We start from the raw sequence: 25,530 nt of genomic DNA on the forward strand, positions 1-25,530 counted from the left end.
CTAAGCTATTTTACCTCAAAGCCCCAGGAGTAATAAGTGATGGAGGGAGGAGAGGATATTATCACGTTTTTCCTGTTACATCTTGATATTCCTCCACTCGTTACAATTTATACCGTTTGTGTGATAAAACCAACAGGGTGAGATAGAAAATCTAAACCTGGGGCGCCTGGGTGGCTCAGTCGTTAAGCATCTGCCTTCGGCTCAGGGCGTGATCCGGGCTTTCCAGGATCGAGCCCCGCATCGGGCTCCTCTGCTATGAGCCTGCTTCTTCCTCTCCCACTCCCCCTACTTGTGTTCCCTCTCTCGCTGGCTGTCTCTCTCTGTCAAATAAATAAATAAAATCTTAAAAAAAAAAAAAAAGAAAGAAAATCTAAACCTAAGCGTTTGCCTACTGAGTCCACACGATAAACTAATATTGCTGCCATTAGTTAGGGTTGGCGGAAGAGGCGGAGCTTCTATAAAATACTCCAGGCCACGCCTCCTCACCCGGCCAGTCGCCGCCCACGTATGTCCTGGACGGGTCTGCTTTGACGCATGCGTACTTGTCTGAGTTTTCCTGGCCTTGGAGGGGCTCTCAGAAGCTTTGGGTTTGACCCCGTCAGGCCACCGTCGTGGCGACCGGAACGGCACCTGAGGTTTGCTTCCGGGCGTCTCTTTCGTTTCCCTTTCCCTCCCTCCCTCACGCTTCTTCCCCTCCCCCTGCTCCCTTTTCCTTACGGTTTCGTTCTCCCCCACCGAGGCTGACCCCTGAGTCTCGAGTCTGGGGTCTGGCTGGTGAAAAAGAACCGTTGTAGCTGGAAGCAGTTAATAGAGGTATTTGGAGGCCAGGGGCCTGTCTGGAATGTTTTGTTTGTGGGAGGAGGTTGGGCGAGGGTGGGAAGGAAGTCTTCCTCGAGAGGCGATCGGGGGCGGGGTTGAGCTGGGTTTGCGGGGTGGGTGGGACGCACCCCCAAAAAGGGTAGCGCGGGGGTGGGGCGGTGTGCGGGCAAAGGAAAAATGGAGGCAGTGAGAACTGGCCTTGGGGTCGCACGGCATTCTGGCATCAGTTTTGCTTGAACCGTTTTATCAAAACAGTTAACACTAATGCATGGGTTATTTGAATTACTTTTTATGTAGCCACATTTTATACCCAGATTGCTTTAAGTTCCCTTTACTTTGGGGAAACCTCTTTGCTTCTGTATGCTTAAGGGTTAATAGACTTTAAAAAAGCAAATTTCCACTTGGAAGCAAAGTAATGTAAGGTGAACAAGTAGTTAAAGAGGAAACAACGAGTTTTAGTGAGTTACGGACTAACCGCTGCCCTCCAGATGGAGATAAGTGTTCGAACTGGCATAGCATGCAACAAAGATTTATCTCTTTAGTGAATTAAGGAACACAGGTCACAGAGATACCTTCCTCAGCAAATTGGTTCTCTTCCGTTTCCTAAAACATTATTTTCGGTAGCTCCCTGCTGCATAATATATGTTCTCCATGCCCTCAAACTTTTAAATCTTAGGCCTGTAGTCTATAGGATAAGATACGAATGCTACAAAATCTTAGCGTCAGATACAGGAGAATGGAGAGAGAGAACATAGAATCGAGCTTAACTGTGTTTGAATAACAAGTAGTGGGAATGAGTTTTATTGGGGTACTGATATTTGGTGGTTATGACTCCACAGGTAATCTTAGTTTTCTGTTCCATGTAGAGGACAACAGCATGTCCTCCCTCCCTGGGTGCATTGGTTTGGATGCAGCAACAGCTGCAGTGGAGTCTGAAGAGATTGCAGAGCTGCAACAAGCTGTGGTTGAGGAGCTGGGTATCTCGATGGAGGAACTTCGGCAGTTCATCGATGAAGAACTAGAAAAGATGGACTGTGTACAACAGCGTAAGAAGCAACTAGCAGAGTTGGAAACGTGGGTAATACAGAAGGAATCTGAGGTGGCCCATGTTGACCAGCTCTTTGATGATGCATCCAGGTGAGGACTACATGGGAAATAGGAAATCTCCCCTTTGGCAGACATTTTAGAAGTATGATTGTTCATGATATTGTGCACTTTATAAAGCACTTTATACTTTACAAGGTACAAATGTATAGAACCTTCCTCTTCCTCATAGGTTAGGATCCAAAATCTGACCTCAACCACCCATATATAGAATATTCATCTATCAGAAGCTAATGTATAGTCAGCAGTAGGGGAGTTCTTGAGTCCTTTCCCCTTTTTTCTCCTCTATCCTGTTTCCAAACAATTGCTTTGTTTTCTTAGTGGGGTGATCTAGGAAGTGAAGATTGTAAAGTGTTGCTGTCTTGTGTAACTGTGGAGCACGAGCCCTGTATCTACTCTAAATCCCCGGAAGATTTGTGTCTGGTACGTTAGTTGTCACTTAGAACACATTTTCAGTTAATAAGGTAAATGATGAGATGTGGTTGAGAGGACTGTACTCAGGGTTTATTTTGGATTTTTGAGGAACTAGCCTGGAAACCACTATTTAAACATTTTTCTATGAGAAAAGCATTTTAACTTCTAAATGGTTGGTGCCTAGGTGGCTCAGTTGGTTAAGCGTCCAACTCTTGACTTCAGCTCAGGTCTTGATCTCAGGGTGGTGAGTTCAAGCCCCGCATTGGGTGTGGAGCCTACTTAAAAAATAAAAATAAAAATGAATTCTAAATGAAGAAACTTGGCCTGTTAAATTGAGGTCAGTGTATACTTAAATATGTATAAATTCTGATGGCTTTTACACCTATTTCTGCTGGCTTTGACCTTTTCTACATGTGTTCCAATATTAGGGCAGTGACTAACTGTGAGTCTTTGGTGAAGGACTTTTATTCCAAACTGGGTCTGCAATACCGGGACAGTAGCTCTGAGGATGAAGCTTCCCAGCCTACAGAAATAATCGAGATTCCTGATGAAGATGATGATGTCCTCAGTATTGATTCAGGTAAGAGATAAGGCTACAGGTAGAAAGTCTCAGGATTGAAATTGAAAGACCGGAAGTTAATTAGATAAAAGAAAGAAGAAACCATTGTCACTGACTACATATTCCAAACTGTTGGACGTGTCTATTACCAAAAGAAATAGAACATTTTAGTATCATAGATGTCCCCTATGTACTACTTCCTGATGGAATGACCTTCCTTTCCCCATTCTGTGTAACCTCTATTCTGAATTCCCTTCCTTTTCTTTATAGGTGGCATTAGCACCTATGTATGTATCTCAAAATGGTAGATTTTTGGGTTTGTCTACTTTTGAGGGTTTTTTTAGGTGTAATTTATGTACTATAAAATTCACCCATTTTAAGTATATAGTTTGAGTTTTCGTAAATTTATATAGTAGTGCAGTCTTCACAGTCCAGTTTTAGAATACTTGGCATTACCCCAAAAACATCCCTCATACCTGTTTGCCTACATTCTCCGTTTTCACCCCCCCACCCAAGTAACTACTGATCTGCTTGCTTCCTTTTTGCCTTTTCTAGAAATTTCATATAAATAGAATCACAATTTATTGTCTTTTGTATCTGGTTTCTGTCCCTTAGCATAATGTTTTTGAGATTAATCTATGTTATTGCAGGTATCCATAGTTTGCTCCCCTTTTTTTGCTGAATAATAGTTCATTTTATAGATATACCACAGGTTTTTATCCATTCTTTCCCTCTACAGTCTCTGCTCTACCAGCTGAGCTATTGAAGAGCGCCTTATCCATTCTTTAATTGATAAATATTTGGGTTGTTTCCAGTTTGGGGGCTATTAGGAATAATGCTGCTATTACACATTTCTGTATAAATCTTTATATGGGCATTATGTTTCATGTCTCTTGGATATTCCACCTAGGAGTAGAATTTACTAGGTCTTAGGGTAAGTGTATGTTTGAGTTTTTAGGAAACTGCCTTACTGTTATCAAAAGTGGCTATACCATTTTACATTCCCACTAGCCAAGTATGGGGTTCCAGTTTCTTTACATCCTTGCCAGTGCTTGGGATTGTCGGTCTTTTAGCCATTCTAGTGTGTGTGTGTGTGATATCAAATTGGGATTGTAGTTTGCATTTCCCTAAGGAAGTTGAGCATCTTTTCACATACTTATTTGCCGTTTATGTATGTTCTTTGGGGAAACATCTATTCAAATCTTTAGTCTTTTTTTTTTTTTAATTGTGTTGTCTTTTTATTATTGACTTAGAGAACTTAAGTTTTAGGTACAATTCATTTATCAGATATATTTTACACTTTCTCTCAGATGTGGTCTTTTCACTTTCTTAACGGTGTCTTTTAAGAGTAAAACTTCTCCAGGTAAGGGTTGAGGGCAGATTGTTTATTTTGATTATGGCTATCCAGTTGTTCCACCACCATTTGTCGAAAAGACTGTCCTTTTGGTACCCTTGTCAAAAATCAACTGGCCATGTATATGAGGGTCTATTTCCAGATTCTGTTTTGTCACATTGATCTAAATATCTCTATACTCAGCACCACACTGCTTTTATTACTGTAACTTTATGGTATGTTTTAAAATCACTTGATGGAAGTGCTTCATATTTATTTGTATTTCTTATAACTTCCAAATAAATTTTGGGATCACCTCATCAGTTTCTATAAAAAACATTTTTTTTAAACCTGTTAGGGTTTTTAATAGGAACTATATTGAATCTAAAGGTCAATTTAAGGAGTATTACCTTTTAACAAATACTCAGTCTTCTAATGCATTCTCTCATAAATGTTTTATTTTTAATGCTAATGTGAGTGAGATTACTTAATTTCATTTTAGGATTGTTTGTTGCTAGGATATGAAAATTTAGTTGATTTTTTTATATGAATCTTATAGCCTGTGACCTTAATAAGCTCACTTACTAGTTCTAGAAGCTTTTTGTGAATCCCTTTGGATTTTCTGTGTGTTACCTCATGTTGTCTGCAAATAAAGTCAATTTTACTTCTTCCTTTCTAATATAGATGTCTTTTATTTCTTCTTCTTGCCTTATTGTACTCTCTAGAACCTCCAGTACAATGTTGAATAAAAGACTTGAGGGCAGACATCTTTTCCTTGCTCTTTATCTTAGGGGGAAAGCATTTGGTCTTTAGGCATTAATTGTAATGTGAGCTGTAGGGTTTTTGTAGTATCCTTTGTCAGGTAGAAGGAAGTTGCTTCTATTCCTAGTTGCTGAGAGTTTTTATCATGGCTTGATTGGATTTTAGATTTTGCCAGTTACTTTTTCTGTATCATTCTCAGATAATCATAGAGGTTTTGTCCTTTTTCTTATTAATAAGGAGCATTACAATAATGATTTTCTGGATGTTAAACAAACTTTGTATTCCTGGGATAACCCCCCCGTCCTACCCTTGCCATGTTGTCTTAGTGTATAATCCTTTTTATATGTTTCTGTATTAGATTTGCTAATATTTTGTTTAGAACTTTTGCACCTGTGTTCATGAGTGCTGTTGTAGTTTTATTGTAATATGTTTTTTTTGGCTTTGGTGTTAGGGTATTATGGGCCTTATAAAAATGAATTGGTAAATGTTCCCTCCTCTGAATTTGTATGAAACAGTATTATTTCTTCCTTAAATGTTTGATAAATTCAGCAGGGAGGCCATCTTGACCTGGATTTTTCTTTGTGGATAGGTGTTTTTTTTTTTTAAATAAGCTTATTAGTTTGGAATAGTTTTATATTTTTTTATAAATTGCAAAGATAATAGAGAGTTCTTGCATACTTTTCCTCAGTTTTTTCTAATGTTAGTATTTTATGTTACCATGGGCATACTTACTTTGCTTCTTACTTCAAAAGTAAGAAGCAAACATGGGTGCATTACTTTCACCTAATCTCTACACTTTTGATTTCTGGGCTTTTTCCATTACAGGATACCACATTGAATTTATTGTGGGAAGGTTTTTAATTACTAATTACTTTTCTTTACGTGATAATGTCCATTTGGATTTTCTATTCCTTCTCAGGTCCCTTTCATTAATTTGTATCTTTCTAGAAATTTTTCCATTTCATGTAAGTTGTCTAAATTATTGCCAGAAAGTTCATAGTATTCCCTTATGATTCTTTTGAATTTCTGTATGTTCTGTAATAATGTCCCTTCTTTCATTCCTGATATTGGTTATTTGGATCTCCTCTTTTTTTTTTGCTTGGTTAATCTAGCTAATGGATTGTCATTTTTTTTTGCTTTTTTCCAAGAAACCAGTTTTTGGGTTCATTAACTTATTTTTCTCTACTGTTTTCCTGTTTTCTATTACACTAATTTCTACTCTGATCTTTATTCCTTCCATGGACTTGGGTTTGATTTGTTCTTCTTCTTCTTCTAGTTTCTTAAAATTAAAACAGATTATTGATTTGACTTTACATCTTTTTTTCTTGCTAATGTTAATATTTAAAGCTATAAATTTCCCTTTAAATGTTGCTTTACTGCATCTCCTAAATTTTTGTATGTTGTATTTTCATTTAACTCATAATTTTTCATTTCCTTTGTGATTTTTCTTTGACCAATTGATTATTTCAAATATTTGGGAATTTCCTAGATTTCTTTGTGTTGTGAGTTTTTTACTTAATTACATTGTGATCAGAAAATATACTTCGTATTATTTTAATCCTCTTAAATTTATTTAGATTTTTTTTAATGGCCTAAAATATTATCTGTCCTGGAGAATGATCCATGTGTGCTTGAAAAGAATTTGTATTCTGCTGCTGTTGGATGGAGTATTTTATAAATGTTGGTTAGGTTAAGCTGGCCAATAGTGCTGTTCAAGTTCGTGTCCTTATTAATTTTCTGTCTAGTTGTTTTAACAGTTACTTGGAAAGGAGTTTTGAAATCTTGAACTAAAGTTGTTGGATTGTTTGTCCTTTCAATTTACTTCAGTTTTTGCTTCCTCCATTTGGGGGTCTATTACATATACATTTATAGTTGATTTTTTATTATTAAAAGATATCTCTGTGTCAAGTGATATCCCTTTTCTTAAAGTCTGTTGTATCATATATTAATATAGCATTTCCATTTTTATTATGATTACCATTTGCATATTGTGTCTTTTTCTGTCCTTTTACTTAAATTAAAATCTATTTCTTTAAATTTAGTGTATCTCTAACAGACAATATATAGTTAGATCTTGTAGTTTTTAAATCCAGTCTCACAGTTTCTGGCCTTTAAATAGTGTTGAGTACATTCATAGTTCATGTGAATCCGTATGGGTGGATTTATATCAATCGTTTTGCTCTTTTCCCCCCATATTTTTTATATTTATCTGGTTTTTTTACTGCCTTCTTCATGTCAGACAAATATATCAGTAAATCATTTTAATTCCTCTGATTTTTTTTNATGCCACCCAGGCGCCCCAGATCTTGTAGTTTTTTTTAAATCCAGTCTCACAGTTTCTGGCCTTTAAATAGTGTTGAGTACATTCATAGTTCATGTGAATCCGTATGGGTGGATTTATATCAATCGTTTTGCTCTTTTCCCCCCATATTTTTTATATTTATCTGGTTTTTTTACTGCCTTCTTCATGTCAGACAAATATATCAGTAAATCATTTTAATTCCTCTGATTTTTTTTTAGCTTTTTAAAAAGTGTTTGATATTTATCTGATCATTATCTACTACAAGTTAATATTGACTTAATTCTGGTAAAATACAACAACTTTGCCCAGGATAGCTCCATTTTCACTCTCTCCTTGGGTGATACTGTTGTCAAATATATTGCATCTACATATGTTTAAAGCCAACAATTTAGTGTTATAATTATTGCAAGGACCAATCTTATTTTTAAAGAACTTAGGGGAAGAAAAGAGAAAAATATATATTTACCCAGATGTTTACACTTCCGTTGCTTTTTATTCCATAGGAATATGGATCTGAGTTACCATCTAGTGTCATCTTTTTCCAGCCGGAAAGATTTCCTTTAATATTTCTTGTAGTTCTGCTAAAAGTGAATTCTCTGCCTTCGTACACAAGCAGGGGGAGTGGCAGGCAGAGGGAAACAGAGAAGCAGCCTCCCTACTGAGCAAGGAGCCCAATGTGGGGCTCGATCCCAGGACCCTGGGATCATGACCTGAGCCGAAGGCAGATGCCCAGTTGACAGAGCCACCCAGGCGCCCCATGGGATATAGAATTCTTGATTGACTGTTTTCTTTTGGCACTTTAGATATGCCATCCCAGTGTCTTCTGCTCTCCATTATTTCTGATGGAAAGTCAGATGAAATTGTTGTTTGTATCCTGGTTGTGAGTCATTTTTGTCTTACTGCTTTTAAGATTTTCTCTTTCGATATTAGTAGTTTGACTACGATGTGTCTAGGTGTAATTCTCTCTGTATTTGTCCTACTTGAGATTTATTGAATTTGGACTGTAGATTCAAGTTTTTCATCAAATTTAGAAGTGTTTCAGTCATTATTTCTTTTTTTTTTAAATATATTTTTTTTTCAATGTATTTTTTTAAGATTTTATTTTTAAGTAATCCCTACACTCATTGTGGGGCTCAAACTTAACGACCCTGAGATCAAGTTGCACACTCTACCAAGTGAGCCAGCCGGGTGCCCCAGTCAGTCTCTCTCCCCTTGCCCTCTGAGATCCCTGTTACATATGTGGTAGAATGCCTCACATTGTCCCATAAGTCTCTGAAGCTCTGTTCATTTTTCTTCAGTCTTCTCTTTGTGCTTTGGATGAGACCGTTTCTCTATATAGGAATCTATATTCTAGTTTTCTTTTTCTGTCATTTTAAATTTGTTTTTTTAGCTTCTCTAATGAATGTTTCTTTGCAGTTTTTGTAATTGCAACTCCAGAATGTCCATTTGCTTCTTTTTGTAGTCAGGTCTTTTGTTTACTAAGTATTAGCATATTTTTCTTCTTTTTAGTCTTTGTAGTTTCTTTTAGCTCTTTGAGCATATTTATAAATCTAGTATCTAGGCTTAGGCAGCAAGTCAGTTTCTATTGCCACAGTTTTTTCCCTGAGTATAGGCTGCACTTTCCTGTTTCTTTGAACATTTCATCATTTTTTGTTGTTGGAAGGTGGACATTTTCGATAATATAGCAACAACTCTGAATTTTAATTTAGAGTTGCTGTTTTCTTTTTCAGGGGGAGGGGGAAAGGCAGAGGGAGAGAGAGAATCTTTTTTTTCTTTTTTTTTTTTTTTTAAGATATTATTTATTTATTTATTTGACAGAGACAGCGAGAGAGGGAACACAAGCAAGGGGAGTGTGAGAGGGAGAAGCAGGCTTCTCGCCGAGCAGGGAGCCCAATGCGGGGCTCGATCCCACCACCCCGGGATTATGACCTGAGCCGAAGGCAGACGCTTAAAGACTGAGCCACCCAGGTGCCCTGAGGGAGAGAATCTTAGGCAGGCCTCATGCCCAGCACGGAGCCTGATGCAGGACTCAATCTCATTACCCTGAGATCATGACCTGAGCTGAAATCAAGAGTCAGACGCTTAACCAGCTGAGCCACCCAGGCACCCCTCTGTTTTCTTTTTCATTCTTTCTTTTTTAAGTAATTTTTCTTATACTGCCAACTCTGTCTTCCCTTTAGTGTGTAGCTGATGTCTCTGCTTGGTTTTTAAATTTAAACTATATATTAGCTTGGCTCCTAACGGTTGCCCCCTTTTTTTTTTTAAAATAGTTCAGCTATTGAGTTTTACAGAAGTATAGAGAATGCATTCAGACTTGTGTCTAGTTCTCAAGTCTCTTTGGGTTTCTTGGATCTTTTCTGTATGTGCATAGTTTAGCAGTCACCCACAGATTCATATATATGTTTGTATATATACACGCATATATACATATACACACATATGTATGTATATATAGTCATATATATAGTCATATACACACACACACACACACACACACACACACACACACACACACACACGGCTTGGCTCCTAACAGTTCCCTCGCCTTTTTTTGCATAGGTTAGCCAGTAAGTTCTGTGGTGTTTTTTTTTTTTAAGATTTATTTATTTATTTTACAGAGAGTGCCGGGAGGGTGGGGGGCAAAGGAAGAGGAGAGAGAGACCTTAGCAGACTCCACAGTGAACATAGAGCCCAACAAGGGGCTCGGTCCCATGACCCTGAGATCTTGACCTGAGTCAAAGTCAGGAGTCAGACACTCAACAGACTGTGCCACGCAGGTGCCCCCAGCCAGTGAGTTTTGCAGAGGTGTAGAAAATGCCTTCAGAGTTGCTTCTAGTTCTCAAGTCTCCATTGACTCTCCTGGGTCTTCCCTGCATGGGCATAGTTTAGCAGTCACTCAGGAATGTATAGAGAATTTATTTAAGCCTGTCTGTGGCTCTCATTTTCAGGATCTCCTTGTTAAATTTCTGACCGGTTTGCTGCTCACACTAAACAAGAACTGCAGCCTCAGACCGACAGCTGCTCCTTGTCATGGCGAGCGCCTCAGCGGTAAAGCTGTGGTTTCCGCTCACCCAGCTAGAGATGGATTAGGGATGGGACCTGCCCCAGGCAAGAGCTCCACAGATTTCACCTTCCTTGCCAGAATTTTAGCAGTTTTTCAAGAACAAATACTTCTCAATTTGTTGTTTGTCTTTGGTCAATTTCCAGTACCCTGAGTTGATTGTTTTTAACGATTCTTTCTAGTTTTACACTTGTTTTCTGGTTAAGGGGAATCATCCTTTTCATATCACTATTATCAGAAGTGCCATAGTTTTGCCTGTTTTTCGACTGTATAAATGGAATCTTAGTATATGCATTTTCAGTCATTTCTTTAACATCATGCTGATGTGATGCTTAGTTCAGTAAGTACTACAGTATGTTGTTCCATCCTGTGAATATGACAGTATCTATCTATTCTGTCAGTTGACATTTTGTTTGTTTTCAGTTGAAATAATGCTCTAAATATTCTTATACATGAGTCCTGATCCACTTTCTATTTATTTATTATTTTTTAATTTAAATTTTTTTTGTTAACAAACAGTGCAATATTGACTTCCGGAGTAGAATTCAGTGCTTCATCACTTAAAACACCCAGTGCTCATCACGAGTGCCCTCTTTAATACCCATCCCCCATCTAGCCCATCCCCCTCCCACCTCCCTCCATCAACCCTCAGTTTATTCTCTGTCATTAAGAGTCTCTTATGGTGTGCAAGAATCTTTCTCTTTTGGCAGACTTACTAAGTTTTTAGGATGTATATGCTGTAAGACTGGAGTTGCTAGTTCTTAGGATATGGGAATTCTAACATTACTGGATAAGTAACAAACAGCTTTCCAAAGTGGTTGTACCAATTTATATTTGTAACTACCAGTGGATGAGTGTGTCCTATGCTCCACATCCTTGACAACACTTGGTATTGTGGTTTTTTAATTTTATTTTATTTTTAAAAGATTTTATTTATTTATTAGAGAGAGCATAAGGAGGGGGAGGAACGGACTCCCAGTTGGTCAGGGAGCCCAACGTGGGGCTCAATTCCAGGACCCCAGGATCACAACCTGAGCCAAAGGCAGGCTCTTAACCGACTGAGCCACCCAGACACCCCTTTTAGTTTTTCTTTGAAATGTCTGTTCTTGCTTTTTGCTCAATGATCGTTTGTCTTTTTCTTGATTCATAGGAAGTCTTTATATGTCACAAGTACTAGTACTTTGTAGTTATGAGTTGCAAACATCATTTCCAGGTTCTGATTGATATTTACTTTTATGTTATTTGTTGATTAACAGAAGTTATAATTTTAGCATTTACTTTTATGATAATTGGTTTTTATAGCTTTTCTGCCCTGAGACTTTATTATAAAGATCTTTTATGTTGCCTTTGAAAGTTTCATAGCTTTGCCTTTAATCCAACTGAAATTTATTTTTTGTGTAGTATTTGAGGTAAAGATCTGAATTTTTTTCCGTATGGTTATTAATGTTCAGTGCCACTTGCTGAAATGAGTCCCTTCTTACTGATTTACGTTGTCTGCTTGTCATAAATTATTTTCATATATTTGTGGGTTTATTTCTGGACTTTCTATTCTGTTTTATTGCTCTGTCATTTTTTCTTACATAAATTCTATATTGTGTGTAACCAGGCTTTGTAAGTTTCTCCATCTGTTAGCTCCAGTAACCTGACTTTGGTTTTCTTCTTTATGGATGTCTTGGTTCTTTTTACCTGTCATGCATTTATATATATTTGAGAATCAGCTTGTCATGTTCCCCACTCACCTGCTCCTCCTGCCAAAAAAAGCTGTTGACAATATTAAAAGATCAATTTAGGGATAGCTGATCTTTTCATACTATTTAATTTTTCTACACAAACACAATTTATTTAGTCATTAACATTTTTCAGTAAAGTTGATGGTTGCACTATGATATCAGTGTACTTAATACTACTGAACTGTACGCTTAACAATGGTTTACGGTCATGTATCTTATGTTACGTGTATTTTACCACAGTAAAAAATGGGGGGGGGAAGAATCAGATTTATAGATTACTGAGAGGGAATATTTTTCCTAGGTATTTGAAGTGTGGGGATAAAAAGCAACATAAAAACTGCATGTTGAATATGAGTAAAAGGATGCAGAGGGGAAAAAGTACATATGCACGTTTACAGAATCTTTGGCTACAAGAGAAACTGATATATTGGTTGCTTCTGAGGAGAGTAACTAGAAGCAGGAGTCTGAGGAAGATTTATGTTTTACTATGTGTCCTTTTATAATGTTTGAATTTTTTTATCAAATGAATATTTTTACTTTTAAAATGCACTTTTATAGTTGTAGAGGTCTAAGATAACGGGTATTTAGTCGTATACTATATTCACAGCTTTTTGAGGAACGTGTGTGTATGCATAGGGGTGTGTCTATTCTCTCTAAGGTTTGGTTCATGTCAGATAAATTACTATGTATCCTAACTTTTGAAACTTAATGTATTGTTAGCAGTCTCGTGTTACTAAAGATTCTTTACGAACCTCATTTGGAGATACTACAGTTTATTTAACTATTTTGTTAAATGGACTTTTTTTTTTTTTTACGACATGTACATTGCTTTTCTTTTTTTTTTTTTAAGATTTTATTTGAGAGAGACAGAGCAACAGAGATAGCAAGAGAGAGCATGAGCAGAGAGGTGAGGGAAAAGCAGGCTCCCCACTGAGCAGGGGGCCTGACGTGGGGCTCGATCCCAGGACCCTGGCATCATGACCTGAGCCAAAGGCAGACGCTTAACCACTGACCCACACAGGTTCCTCTCCATTTTTGTTTTTTTATTTTATTTTTTTGCTGCCTTTTTCTCCCGGTTTTATTGAGATATAATTGACATACAACATTGTATTGGCTTAAGGTGTGAAAATAATGATTCAATATATATCCATATATATCATATATATTGTGAAATGATTACCACTATTGCTTTCCTTTTTTTTTTTTAAGACTTATCTATTTATTCGAGAGGGGAGGAGAGAGAGAGTGAGCAAGAGCAGGGGGAGGGGCAGAAGAAGAGGGAGTAGAAGGTCCCCACTGAGGAAGGAGCCCAATGTGGGGCTTGATCCCAAGACCCCAGGATCATTACCTGAGCTGAAGGCAGATGCTTAACTGACTGAGCCACCCAGGCAACCCTCCATTTTTAAATAGGTGTTATAAATCTCTAAAACTGCATTGTCCAACCACTATCTAGCTGTAGCTATTTAAATCATTGAAATGTGAAGGGTCTAGTATTTTCCAGAATATATAAAGAACTGTTACAATTCAAGGATAAAAAGACAACCCAGTTTAAAAATGGGCAAGATATTTGAATAGTTATTTTTTCAAATAAGATGTGTAAATGACCACTAAGTATATGGAAAGATGCTTGACATCATTAGTCATTGAGGAAGTGTCAGTCAGAACCCCTTTGTATTCATTAGGATGGCTGTATTCAAAAAGAGACAGTAACAAGTACTGATGAGCATATCTATCACAGCGAGAAGTTCTGTGGGACAGCACTACTTAAGAATAAACATTTTTGCTTCATTGACCACATTTCATTTTTCAAATCATTCAAATAATCCATAAGCAAATTGTTGTTATAAAAATTTAAATATACAAGGGCGCCTGGATGGTTCAGTCGTTCAGGTGTCTGCCTTTGGCTCAGGTCATGATCCTGGGGTCCTGGGATCGAGTCCTGTGTTAGGCTCCCTGCTCAGTGTGGAGTTGTCTTCTCCCTCTCCCTCTGCCCCTCGCCCCACCCGCCCTCTGCTCATGCTCTCTCACTCTCTCTCTCTCTCTCTCAAATAAATAAAATCTTTTAAAAAAATTTTAAATATACAGTAAAAAACCCAATCCTGTAGACCACCACCTGTCACAGTACTTTATCCTCAGGTAAGCACTGTCATCTATTTGCTGTGTATCTTTCTGTACCATTTAGTACTTTTACATATATATTATATGTGGTTGTCAGTAGTTATTAGTAATAGTTCCATGGTAATGTTTTTAAGTAGCTTAGTTATATATAATACATGCAAATAAAATCCCTCAGTGAAAATAAAAAGTTGCTTAGTTATTGATTTTTTGGAATTTCTTATGTGTAAGTCTCTTACATTCATCAAAGCTTTTCTCATCCATAGGTGATGCTGGGAGCAGAACTCCCAAAGACCAGAAGGTGAGTTGGGACAGGGAAGGTAAAGGTGAGAGGTAAGAATATGAAGATGGGAGAAACTTCTGGCCTGACCATTCTGTCACTCCAGCCATCAACATAATCATCCACTCTATAATTAGCCCTGTGGGTTCCAGGCCTCTAATAGGTGTTCTAAGGATGCAGCAGAGGTTACTTAGAGATGCATGCACTAAGTGCTGTATGAATGTAGAATTTGGCAGCGATCGGCTAGGTGAGATTAATCAAGGAATGTTCCCTAAAGCTGATTTCTGAACCAGATTTATACGAAAGGGCACTTTGCCTGATAAAGTAACCATACCTTCCCAACCATAACTCATTCTGTTTTGTTTTTTGAAAGACAAGTTCTTATTCTCAAATCTAACCCATGCTGTTTTAAAACTTGTTTCGCTCATCACCTTTCTTACAGCTCCGTGAAGCTATGGCTGCCTTAAGAAAGTCAGCTCAGGATGTCCAGAAGTTCATGGATGCTGTCAACAAGAAGAGCAGTTCCCAGGATCTACATAAAGGTTAGGGTCTGGAGGTACCTTGGTATAGAGGATGGGGGCAGGGATGGGAGGTGAATTCCTACAGAGATTTCATGGGTAAACGGCTTTGTTTTAGCATCTCAGAATCTTCCACCTCTGTTGGGTTCTTTAAACACCACAGGTTTTCCTTGTCTGCTTAAGTCTTTTGTCTGCTGATTTTCCAGTATGTGGTGGCTTTATCCAAATACCTTTTTAGCTCTGTGCTCATGACTACTTGTTGATGGAGTTTAGAAGAGAACAATTGAAACTTTTTTTTTTCTTTTAAGATTTTATTTATTTATTTGCCAGAAGGAGAAAGAGAGAAAGAAAGTCCAAGCAGGGGGAATGGCGGGCAGAGGGAGAAGCAGGTGGCCCTCTGAACAAGGAGCCTGATGCAGGACTCGATCCCAGGACCCTGGGATCATGACCTGAGCCGAAGGCGGATGCTTAACTGACTGAGCCTCCCAGCCATCCCGCAACTCAAACTCTTATAAAGAGGTCCGAGGGAAACTTTGTACAATGAGGCTGTTAACAGATCTACACGAAAATGTTTTATAAATACTACTTAATATTTAATGAGTGTAATTAATATTGTTAATAAGGAGTTGGAAATACTTAAAGTGAGATGGTCTTGAATTATGTGTGAATTTCAGGTATGCAAGTATTTCTTATTAACATAAATAATTGAGTCAGCTGTGTTTTTTGTCTGCTCAAGAGAGGAGCAGAAGTGGATCAATGATTACCCCATTTTCCCCAATTACTATATTATACCATCCTTAGTTTCCCATTCACTCTCCCAATCTATGCCATATCTCTTTAGAACAACTTTGCTTTCTTTTGTAGGAACCTTGAGTCAGATGTCTGGAGAACTGAGCAAAGATGGTGACCTGATAGTCAGCATGCGCATCCTGGGCAAGAAGAGAACTAAGACATGGCACAAAGGCACCCTTATTGCCATCCAGACGGTTGGTATGTTCAAGCTAGAATTGCTAATGAAGGGCAACCTGCAGGTCTCCATTGCTGATCATTTCTTTTCCCCACAGCCTTGCCTTTTGTCCTCATGTAGCAGTCAGGATTTACACAGAAACTGGTGGTTTTTAAAGATTTTTGTTCATCTTTTCTTTTTATTCAGGACCAGGAAAGAAGTACAAGGTGAAATTTGACAACAAAGGAAAGAGTCTACTGTCGGGGAACCATATTGCCTATGATTACCACCCTCCTGCTGACAAGCTGTTCGTGGGCAGTCGAGTGGTGGCCAAATACAAGGATGGGAACCAGGTCTGGCTCTATGCTGGCATTGTAGCTGAGACACCAAACGTCAAAAACAAGCTCAGGTACCTGGACAGAGGATTGTAAAGAGAGTAGAGGCCAGTAGCAAAGCACCTGCCTTAATCAAACCATAGTCCAGATCTCACAATTAGCTTTTGTGTTTAGGCCCCAGTGACCAGAAACCCTTGCTCTTTTTTTTGCTACAGGGGTCGTGTGAGCGATTCTTCCTCCTTTTTTTCTTTTTTCCTCAAGGAGAAAACTTGGAGGAAAACTAGGAGGAGAGTCGTCAAGATTGTTTAATGGTTAGGGGAATAGGAAGGAAGGTGAAACTAAATGGTTTTAGCAAAATAGGAGTCTGATAGTGAAACAAGAATAAATAGCTTTTGGAAAAGCGGAGGTAAGTTGGTTAGATTGAGGGAGAATTCCTAACTCTTAGAAGGGAGAGTAATAGGAAGGAAGTAGTAGACTGGAACATTTTCCCAGGAGTGTCCTATTTGTGATCATGAGTGGAAGCTATGAAAATTCTGTAGGTCATGTTAACTAACCCCTGATCTTTCTGCCATCACTCTTTCCTTACAGGTTTCTCATTTTCTTTGATGACGGCTATGCTTCCTACGTCACACAGTCTGAACTATATCCCATTTGTCGGCCACGTGAGTGTCACTCCTTCCTTTCTGAGTTTTATCCATTTCCTCTTCTACCTTGTATTTCTTCTTAAGATAATCAGTTGAAAAGCCCTGGTATTAAAAGAAAAGAAAGGGAGGGAGCCAGGCATGTCAGCCGGCCATGATATTTGTGGTGCTTCCATCTCAAAGAGCATAAGTTTGGTTAATGTCTTTTGGAAGATACGGTTTTTGGAAGATACACTTCTGTTTGCTCGTGTCTAGTGCTGGATCTTTGTAGTCAAAGAGTGGGACACTAGGGGATCATCACTGACCTTGGGGGGATTCTCCTACTGTAGCTGTGTTTTGATTTCATTTCTGAGTGATTTAGGCTTAAGAAGATGTTACTTCTTCCCTAGTCTTACCCTTCATCTAACGTTTTGTAAATCTGTAGTCTGCACGGTGCTCTCTGCAGAAGCTGAGTTAGGTGGAGGCTTCATAGTGTCTTCTATACTTGTGTCTCCGGCTTGAGAACAGACTCCTACAAAGCAGTTGTTTTTAATTACAAAAGAGTTAACTAACACTGCTCCCTTTCCACATAACATGGCAGTAAATACATTCAGGGTCCCTTAGAAGTAATCTGATAGAGAATGAGAAGGAAGGACAAAATTTTTTTATCAATTTCGTGATGCCACCTGATCTTTTTTATTTCTCTCTCGATTTATATCAAGTTAGCAAGAATTTTCACTTGAATTTTCCTAAACAAAACATCCATTTTTATGCAATAAGGGACTCACCTGTATTTGCATATTGCTTAGTTAGCATTTCTTTACTTGATCTGTGTGTGCATTTACACAATAGGTTCAATACTTTTAGGTAGCCTTGGTTTTGCTTCTGAGGTTATGTTTTCTTCATGTATTTTTTCTCTCCCTCCTTGAAAAATGCCCAACATCTTGCCAACCATTTATTTTTTCCTATCAAGACATGCCCTGGGGCGCCTGGCTGGCAAAGTTGGTAGAGTATGCAGCTCTTGGTCTTGGGGTCATGAGTTCAAGCCCCACATTGGGCATAGAGATTACTTTAGAAAAAAAAAGGAAGAGAAAAAAAGACCTGCTCCACTTGCCCTCTCTCAGCCCCCCTTCTTCCTTGGGACAGTGAAAAAGACTTGGGAGGACATAGAAGACATCTCCTGCCGGGACTTCATAGAAGAGTATATCACGGCTTACCCCAACCGTCCCATGGTGCTGCTCAAGAGTGGCCAGCTTATCAAGACTGAGTGGGAAGGCACATGGTGGAAGTCTCGGGTCGAAGAGGTGGACGGCAGCCTAGTCAGGATTCTCTTCCTGGTACTGTTTCTTCCCCAGAGTTTTAGAGGCAAGGGTTAGGGTGGGATGGGGGAGCATAAGAGGCAGTAATGAAGATAATTTTGTAGTCCTCCGTAATTTTCCTCTTTTTTATCCTATCTGTTCTGTTTTGGGTCAAATTTTACTTTGTGTTTTTATTTCTCTCTGATGGTTATGAAAATAAATTCCCTGGGGCACCTGGGTGGCTCAGTTGGTTAAGTGTCTGCCTTCTGCTCAGGTCATGATCTTGAGGTCCTGAGATTGAGCCCCACGTCAGGCTCCCTGCTCAGCAAGGGGTCTGCTGCTTCCTCTCCCTCTGCCTCTCCACTCCCACCCCGTTTGTGCGCACACATGGTCACTCACTCTCATAAAATCTTTAAAAAATAATAATAATAAATTCCCTAAATTTAATTATGAGCTAATTTGCCTGTTGGTTTGTTTTTCTCTCTCTCTCAGAATACTGCATTGCATGTAGGCACAGAGAAGGCAGTTCCGTTTGTCCAGGGTCAGGGATTTGGTAGCATAGTGAGACAAAAAGGAGGCATGAAAGAATGAGAGGTCTTGATGATTTTTTTTTTTAAGATTTAATTTATTTATTTTAGAGAGTGAGAGAGCAAGAGAGCACAAGCAGGAGTGGGGGAGGAGCAGAGAGGGAGAAGCAGACGCCCTGCTGAGCAGGGAGCCCGATGCGAGGCTCCATCCTGGGACTCAGATCATGACCTGAGCCAAAGCCAGATGCTTAATTGACAGCCACTGGGGCACCCCTTGATGATCTTTCAAGGCCCTGTTTAACTCTTGGATCTTCTATACCCGTCCTCTTCTCCCCTTTCATGCCTTTCGTAAAGTTACAGTCCTTTGAGCTATCCTCAGCCCTTTGTTTCTAAGGCCTTACCATGTCATACCACTTATACTCAATGTAATAAGCATCTGTCTCTCCTGTAATTTCTTAAGTAAGGAGTATATGTTTTTCTTTTTCCTGATGGCTGTCGTGGAGCCTGGAACATACGTTTATGTGAATACATAAGGAATTTGGGATTCATCAGGGAGATTTCCTTCAAGGAGGCACATGGAAGCATATTCTCCACAGATGGGAGGATAGATCCTAGCCTTTAATTCATTTCCTTCCAACCTTCCTTCCTCCCAATCCCCTAGGATGACAAAAGATGTGAATGGATCTATCGAGGCTCTACACGGCTAGAGCCCATGTTCAGCATGAAGACTTCCTCAGCCTCTGCATTGGAGAAGAAGCAAGGGGGACAGCTCAGGACACGTCCAAATATGGGTATGTCCTGAAGGACACCAAAGGGGAGGAAAGAAACAGACAAAGTAGCAAAGGAGAGTAATACATTAGCTATCCTTTGTTTACCAGGATGCCACTACTGACTCATTGGAAACGGGATGTGTGCCCTTAGTTGTTTCCAGTAGTACTGATGGATTTGTGGTGCTGCCTGCACATGTAGTGGCTCTGGTTCATTCCAAACGACCCCATAAAAATCTAAAACAACTGGCTTAGGTTAGGGGCCGACGTGGTAGTAATTACCTGTTATCCACATGAAGATTATCTGCTTTGTATGTTATCCATGGTCAATTTTTTTTAAAACCCAAACTGCTTTTGTTTTTATATGTTCCTGGAATACTTTTTGGTTGATTTTTCCTGATTATGTTAGTTGATCAAAGAATGCATTTTTAAAATTTTTTGCCAAAGAACGACCTAATTACTAACATAAACCGTGTTTGAGGAGGGAAGATAAAGCCTTACTGAGTCAAAGCCAGCCTGTGCCAGTATTTTCACTCATTGGTGTAAATAATGAGAACCAACAGTCTTTAACACTTAACTCAGAATGTTTCCATTGCTGCTTGTGTACATTATGTAAATTGAGGGTCAGGTGTGTGTATGAATATACATGACACAGCTGTCATTTCAGTGGTCAATTTTCTTTTTCCTCTAGGTGCTGTGAGGAGCAAAGGCCCTGTGGTCCAATACACCCAGGATCTGACCGGTACTGGGACCCAGTTCAAGCCAATGGAGCCCCCACAGCCTGCAGCCCCTCCTGCCCCCCCTGCGCCCCCTGTCCCACCTGCCCCACCTGCTCCCCCTCTGTCCCCACAGGCAGGTGACAATGAGTGAGTGATATTCTTTCTTATTTACTAGTTTCTTTCACATCGCATTTTCTGTATCCTTTACTGTACGATGTCTAATCTCTTAGCAGCTTGGAAAGTCAGCTTGCCCAATCTCGGAAGCAGGTAGCCAAAAAGAGCACATCCTTCCGGCCAGGATCTGTGGGCTCTGGTCATTCCTCCCCTACATCTCCTGCACTCAGTGAAAATGTCCCTGCTGGGAAACTTGGCAGCAACCAGACGTACAGGTGAGAAACTCCCAGGCTCTCTGTGGGGAGATGGCAGCATGGACTAAATGGTCACTGTATGGGGACATTCCTTGGTTCCAGGGTGCCTGAAGTTATAATGGTGAAGAGTTTGGACTTGAAAGCTTTTTTTTTTTTTTTTTTAAGATTTATTTATTTATTTGAGAGAGAGTGTACGTGCACTGTCTGTGGGGAGGGGCAGTGAGAATCTCAAGTGGACTCCACACTGAGCGAGGAGCCTGATGAGGGGCTTAATCTCAGGATCCTGAAATCATGACCAGAGCCGAAATGGAGTCGAACATTTAACTGACCGAGCCACCCAGGTGCCCCAAAAAGAAAGCTTTACTTGGGAAATTTCCAACAAACAGGGCATAAAATTAATTGAATTAGAAATTAGGTGCCTAGAAATATGGAATCACTAGAAAGTCATTTGTTAAAACTTGTCATTGAATGTGGTGTCATCTTGGTACAATAGGGATTACTACTGCCTCTGTCCTTCAATCAGGAGTTAGTCAAGACACCTGTAGGACACATAAAAGGGGAAAAAACATTGGTAGAAAACTGGACTGTTTTTTCTATAATTCACAGGCAAAAAAAGCTAGGAAAAGGTATACTATTGAGGTAGAGATATTTTCAGTCAGTGAAGAGTAACCGGGGCCCTTCATTGTCCAGGTGTGGTAACGCAAGGAAAAACATGACTTCTTTGTGTCCTCTGTAGCTTCCCGGGCACAGCTGTTTGAAAGATAAGTGCATTAGCCAGCCGCAGGAGTCCTTCCACAGCAGAGAGGTCCTGTTGCCCCCTTACCTGATCTCTTGCATGTCTTTTGCAGGTCACCTTTAGGTTCAACAGCCTCTGCCCCAGCAGCACCCCCAGCACCCGCAGCACCGCCCGCCTTCCACGGCATGCTGGAGCGGGCCCCAGCAGAGCCCTCCTACCGCGCCCCCATGGAGAAGCTCTTCTACTTACCTCATGTGTGCAGCTATACGTGTCTGTCCCGAGTCAGACCTATGAGAAGTGCGCAGTACCGGGGCAAGAATCCTCTGCTTGTCCCACTTCTCTATGACTTCCGGCGGATGACGGCCCGCCGCCGAGTTAACCGCAAGATGGGCTTTCATGTTATCTATAAGACACCCTGTGGCCTCTGCCTTCGGACAATGCAGGAGATCGAACGCTATCTTTTTGAGACTGGCTGTGACTTCCTCTTCCTGGAGATGTTCTGTTTGGATCCATATGTTCTTGTGGACCGAAAGTTTCAGCCCTATAAACCTTTTTACTATATTTTGGACATCACTTACGGGAAGGAAGATGTTCCCCTCTCCTGTGTCAATGAGATTGACACAACCCCCCCACCCCAGGTGGCCTACAGTAAGGAACGAATCCCGGGCAAGGGTGTTTTCATTAACACAGGCCCAGAATTTCTGGTTGGTTGTGACTGCAAGGACGGGTGCCGTGACAAGTGAGTTGGTAGGGTAATTACTAGCCCTGCCTCCAACTTTGTTATCCTTGTCTTTCCTTTGCCTTATAACTCCCTTCATTTCCTATTTACGTCCTCCTTCAGCTGGAGCTCCTGCTGTAAGGCCTTCATGAAAGCTATGGGAGGCTTGGGTCTGATGTGGGCCCCACTGCATGACCCTGGGTATACATGTCTTGTGTTTGTTTCTTTCTCTGATTCTCCCCCTTTTCCTTTGTGTCCCTCCCTCGTGCTTTCAGTTGCCGCTTGGTTTCATTCTATCTTACCCTCACTCTTGTCATGTTCTTACTGTCTTTCCCTTCTCGTTTACGTGTATGAGAGAAGAAAAATTTCACTAACTTCTCCCTATCCTTCTGTAGTACTTCCCGCCTCTACAGAAAGTCTCACAGCTCTAGCCATCATACCCTTCTGTCTTACTCAGGTCCAAATGTGCCTGTCATCAGCTAACTATCCAGGCCACAGCCTGCACCCCGGGCGGTCAGATCAACCCTAACTCTGGCTACCAGTATAAGAGACTAGAAGAGTGTCTGCCCACAGGGTAAGTAGGGGAAAGTGAAGCACCTCAGACACGGAGTTCTAAAAATTGGAACCAAAAATAGAGTAACTGAAACCAGGTATTTTATCAATTAAATCTTATTTACTGAATTTGCAGCACATGTTTGTTCCTTGGGCTTTCCTTTAAATGGAGACTTCTAATGATTGACTGGAACCTAGCAATTGCAGTTAAAGATGTTCTTAATTTCATAGTTGTATATATACCCTAACAGACTGTGGTTATGCTGGCAAGGGAGACGTGTTCAGAGAGAAGTATGTAGGGACCTGATTATATAGGACTTATGTAAATGAGAATAAAAATTAGAACCAAATCATGGTTCGATAGGAAGCTGTTAGAGGGGATTCCTGGGTGGTTCAGTCATTAAGCATCTGCCTTCAGCTCGGGTCATGATCCCAGGGGCCTGGGATTGAGTCCCGCATTGGGCTCCCTGCTCAGCAGAGAGCCTGCTTCTCCCTCTCCCACTCCCTCTTCTTGTATTCTCTCTCTCACTGTCTTTCTATCAAATAAATAAAATCTTAAAAAAAGAAAAAAAGAAGAAGAAGAAGCTGTTAGAGAATTTTAAGCAGGCAAATTGATGCCATCTGCCTTTTGAAGGTTACCGTGGCTGCTTTGTGGAGACTAGGTCTTAGGGGTAAAATGGTTATATATGAACATGGAAACTAACAAAGCTGGTGCTCAAGATACATAATTAGCAGAGAACAGAAGAGAGGAGAAAAACATCAATGAAATAATTCAGAAATTGTCCCATAATTGAAGGGTCTGTTTCCAAATGGAAAATGCCAGTCATGTCCCAGCATAACAGATGAAAATAGATCCCCACTAACACACGTTGATAATAAAATGTGATCATTGTGTATCCAGAACACTGAAGACCAAAAAAAAAATCCTAGAGCCTCTAGAGAAGAGAAATAGACCACAAAAATAAAGACTCAGAATATCTTCAGCCTTCTCAAGATGACATTAGAAGCTGGATGGAAATTAAGGACTCTATTCAGAATTCTAAGGGAAAACTTATTTCTAACCTAGAGTTCTAAACCCCAGGCATGAGGTTTTTTGTTTTTTTTTTTTTTAAGATTTTATTTATTTATTCAACAGAGATAGAGACAGCCAGCGAGAGAGGGAACACAAGCAGGGGGAGTGGGAGAGGAAGAAGCAGGCTCATAGCGGAGGAGCCTGATGTGGGGCTCGATCCCATAACGCTAGGATCACGCCCTGAGCCGAAGGCAGACGCTTAACCGCTGTGCCACCCAGGAGCCCCTCCAGGCATGAGTTTTAAGTGTTAAAGTAAACTAAAGATATTTTTTAGACATGAAGTACCTCAAAACTGTCTATTAGTCCCCTTCTCAGAAAGGGAAAAGATCTGTCTTCGGCTCAGGTCATGATCCCAGGGTCCTGGGATTGAGCCCCATGTTGGGCTCTCTGCTCCTCAGGGAGCTTGCTTCTCCCTCTCCGTGCTGTTCTGCCAGCTTGTACTCTCTCTCAAGTCAATAAGTAAATCTTGAAAAAAAGAAAGTTAACTGGAATTGTTTGCCAGAGTAAGGGGAAGAATTAAAAGGGAGGAAGGCATACTGATGCAGGAAATAGCGGCTCCAGCTCAAAAGAGCCTTAAGGGAGAACCCCATAGATGGTGGGGTGAAGGGGTCTTCCAGGCTGACAGCTGTGCACCGGACGGGACAGCCAGTGTGAGAGCAGCACGGATCCGGCTACAAGAGAAGCTCTTGTGTGGAGAATGGGCTTAGGAGAAAACCTGGTACGTCTGAGGATTTTCACAAGAGATTGAGGCTACCACGGAAGTCAGGAGATGAATCTGTGCTGAATGCAAATTGAAAACTAAGCAAAGGGAGAGACAGTTACTAACTTTAGCTGCATCACTGTATCATTTATGTTTTAATTGTAATAAAACTTGAGTCTTGTAACAATGTTTAGATTTGCTAATGCTAGGTAGTAGATAAGTGTTCATTGTATCTTTCTTCATGTTTGAAATGTTTCATAGAAATATTTCAGATAACCACAAATAATATGTCACTTCCCTGCCTAAAACTTTAATAGCTTCCCACTGCACTTTGGATTTCGTTTTGCAGCTCTTCATCTTGGGTCACAAGACACTGTACTATCTGGCCCCTTCCTATCTCTTTCCCTTCAAGACTGTTCTTTTTTTTTTTTTTTTTTAAGGTTTTATTTATTTATTTGACAGCGATAGAGACCGCCAACGAGAGAGGGGACACAAGCAGGGGGAGTGGGAGAGGAAGAAGCAGGCTCATAGCGGAGGAGCCTGATGTGGGGCTCGATCCCAGAACGCCAGGATCACGCCCTGAGCCGAAGGCAGACGCTTAACCGCTGCGCCCCCCAGCCTTCAAGACTGTTCTAACCACACTGATATTCTTCAGTTACTGAATCCAGTTTGCCCAGTGTTTGCCAGCCTACCTCAGGGGCCTTTGTTCGTGCTGTGCCCTCTGCTTGGCATCTGTCCATTGTCCACTGTTCTTTGCCTGGTTATCTTCTTTAACCTTGAGCTCTCAGCTTTAATCTCACCTCCTCAGAGAGATCTTTCTTGGCCACTCTAAAACTAGGTCATTTTCACTCCCTTAATGCTCTCATTGAGCACCGTGTTTGTGTTTTTTTATAGCATCTGGGGCAACTTTCATTTATGTGTTGACTTGGATTTGTTCTCTTTTTTTCTGTTAGCATGTAAGCTCCGTGGGGATGGGAACCTGTCTGTCTTGCTCACCATGGTATCACCAGCAGCTGACTGACCCAGTGCCTGGCACATAGTAACTACTTAAATTTTGTTGAATGAATGAATGATACAGTATAACTACTCTGAAAAGTTTCATACAGTGGTGATTAGACCTAAGTTCAACTTCTGACTTCATCCATTCTAAGCTGATCTTGTTTTATTAGCTGTAA

The 25,530-nt window shown here is 40.2% G+C and overlaps 1 protein-coding gene across 5 annotated transcripts in view; it reads left to right on the top strand.

Annotated features, from left to right (window-relative positions):
• The first annotated feature begins 494 nt into the window (after nucleotides 1–494).
• SETDB1 (SET domain bifurcated histone lysine methyltransferase 1) overlaps nucleotides 495–25,530 on the top strand; it is a 30,698-nt gene continuing 5,662 nt past the window's right edge. Inside the window, exons 1-14 of one of the 5 annotated variants that reach the window (XM_034654227.1) lie at nucleotides 495–635; nucleotides 1,686–1,956; nucleotides 2,766–2,917; nucleotides 14,466–14,500; nucleotides 14,922–15,021; nucleotides 15,862–15,987; nucleotides 16,151–16,352; nucleotides 16,867–16,940; nucleotides 18,045–18,235; nucleotides 19,385–19,514; nucleotides 20,182–20,356; nucleotides 20,440–20,598; nucleotides 21,426–22,052; nucleotides 22,489–22,605. In XM_034654227.1, the coding sequence (XP_034510118.1) occupies nucleotides 1,697–1,956; nucleotides 2,766–2,917; nucleotides 14,466–14,500; nucleotides 14,922–15,021; nucleotides 15,862–15,987; nucleotides 16,151–16,352; nucleotides 16,867–16,940; nucleotides 18,045–18,235; nucleotides 19,385–19,514; nucleotides 20,182–20,356; nucleotides 20,440–20,598; nucleotides 21,426–22,052; nucleotides 22,489–22,605 (2,348 nt within the window). In that variant the 5' untranslated portion in view covers nucleotides 495–635; nucleotides 1,686–1,696. The other 4 variants (XM_034654226.1, XM_034654225.1, XM_034654228.1 and 1 more) reach the window with 4 other exon arrangements.

Source organism: Ailuropoda melanoleuca, chromosome 2 (assembly GCF_002007445.2).
Source record: "Ailuropoda melanoleuca isolate Jingjing chromosome 2, ASM200744v2, whole genome shotgun sequence".
NCBI lineage: Eukaryota > Metazoa > Chordata > Mammalia > Carnivora > Ursidae > Ailuropoda > Ailuropoda melanoleuca.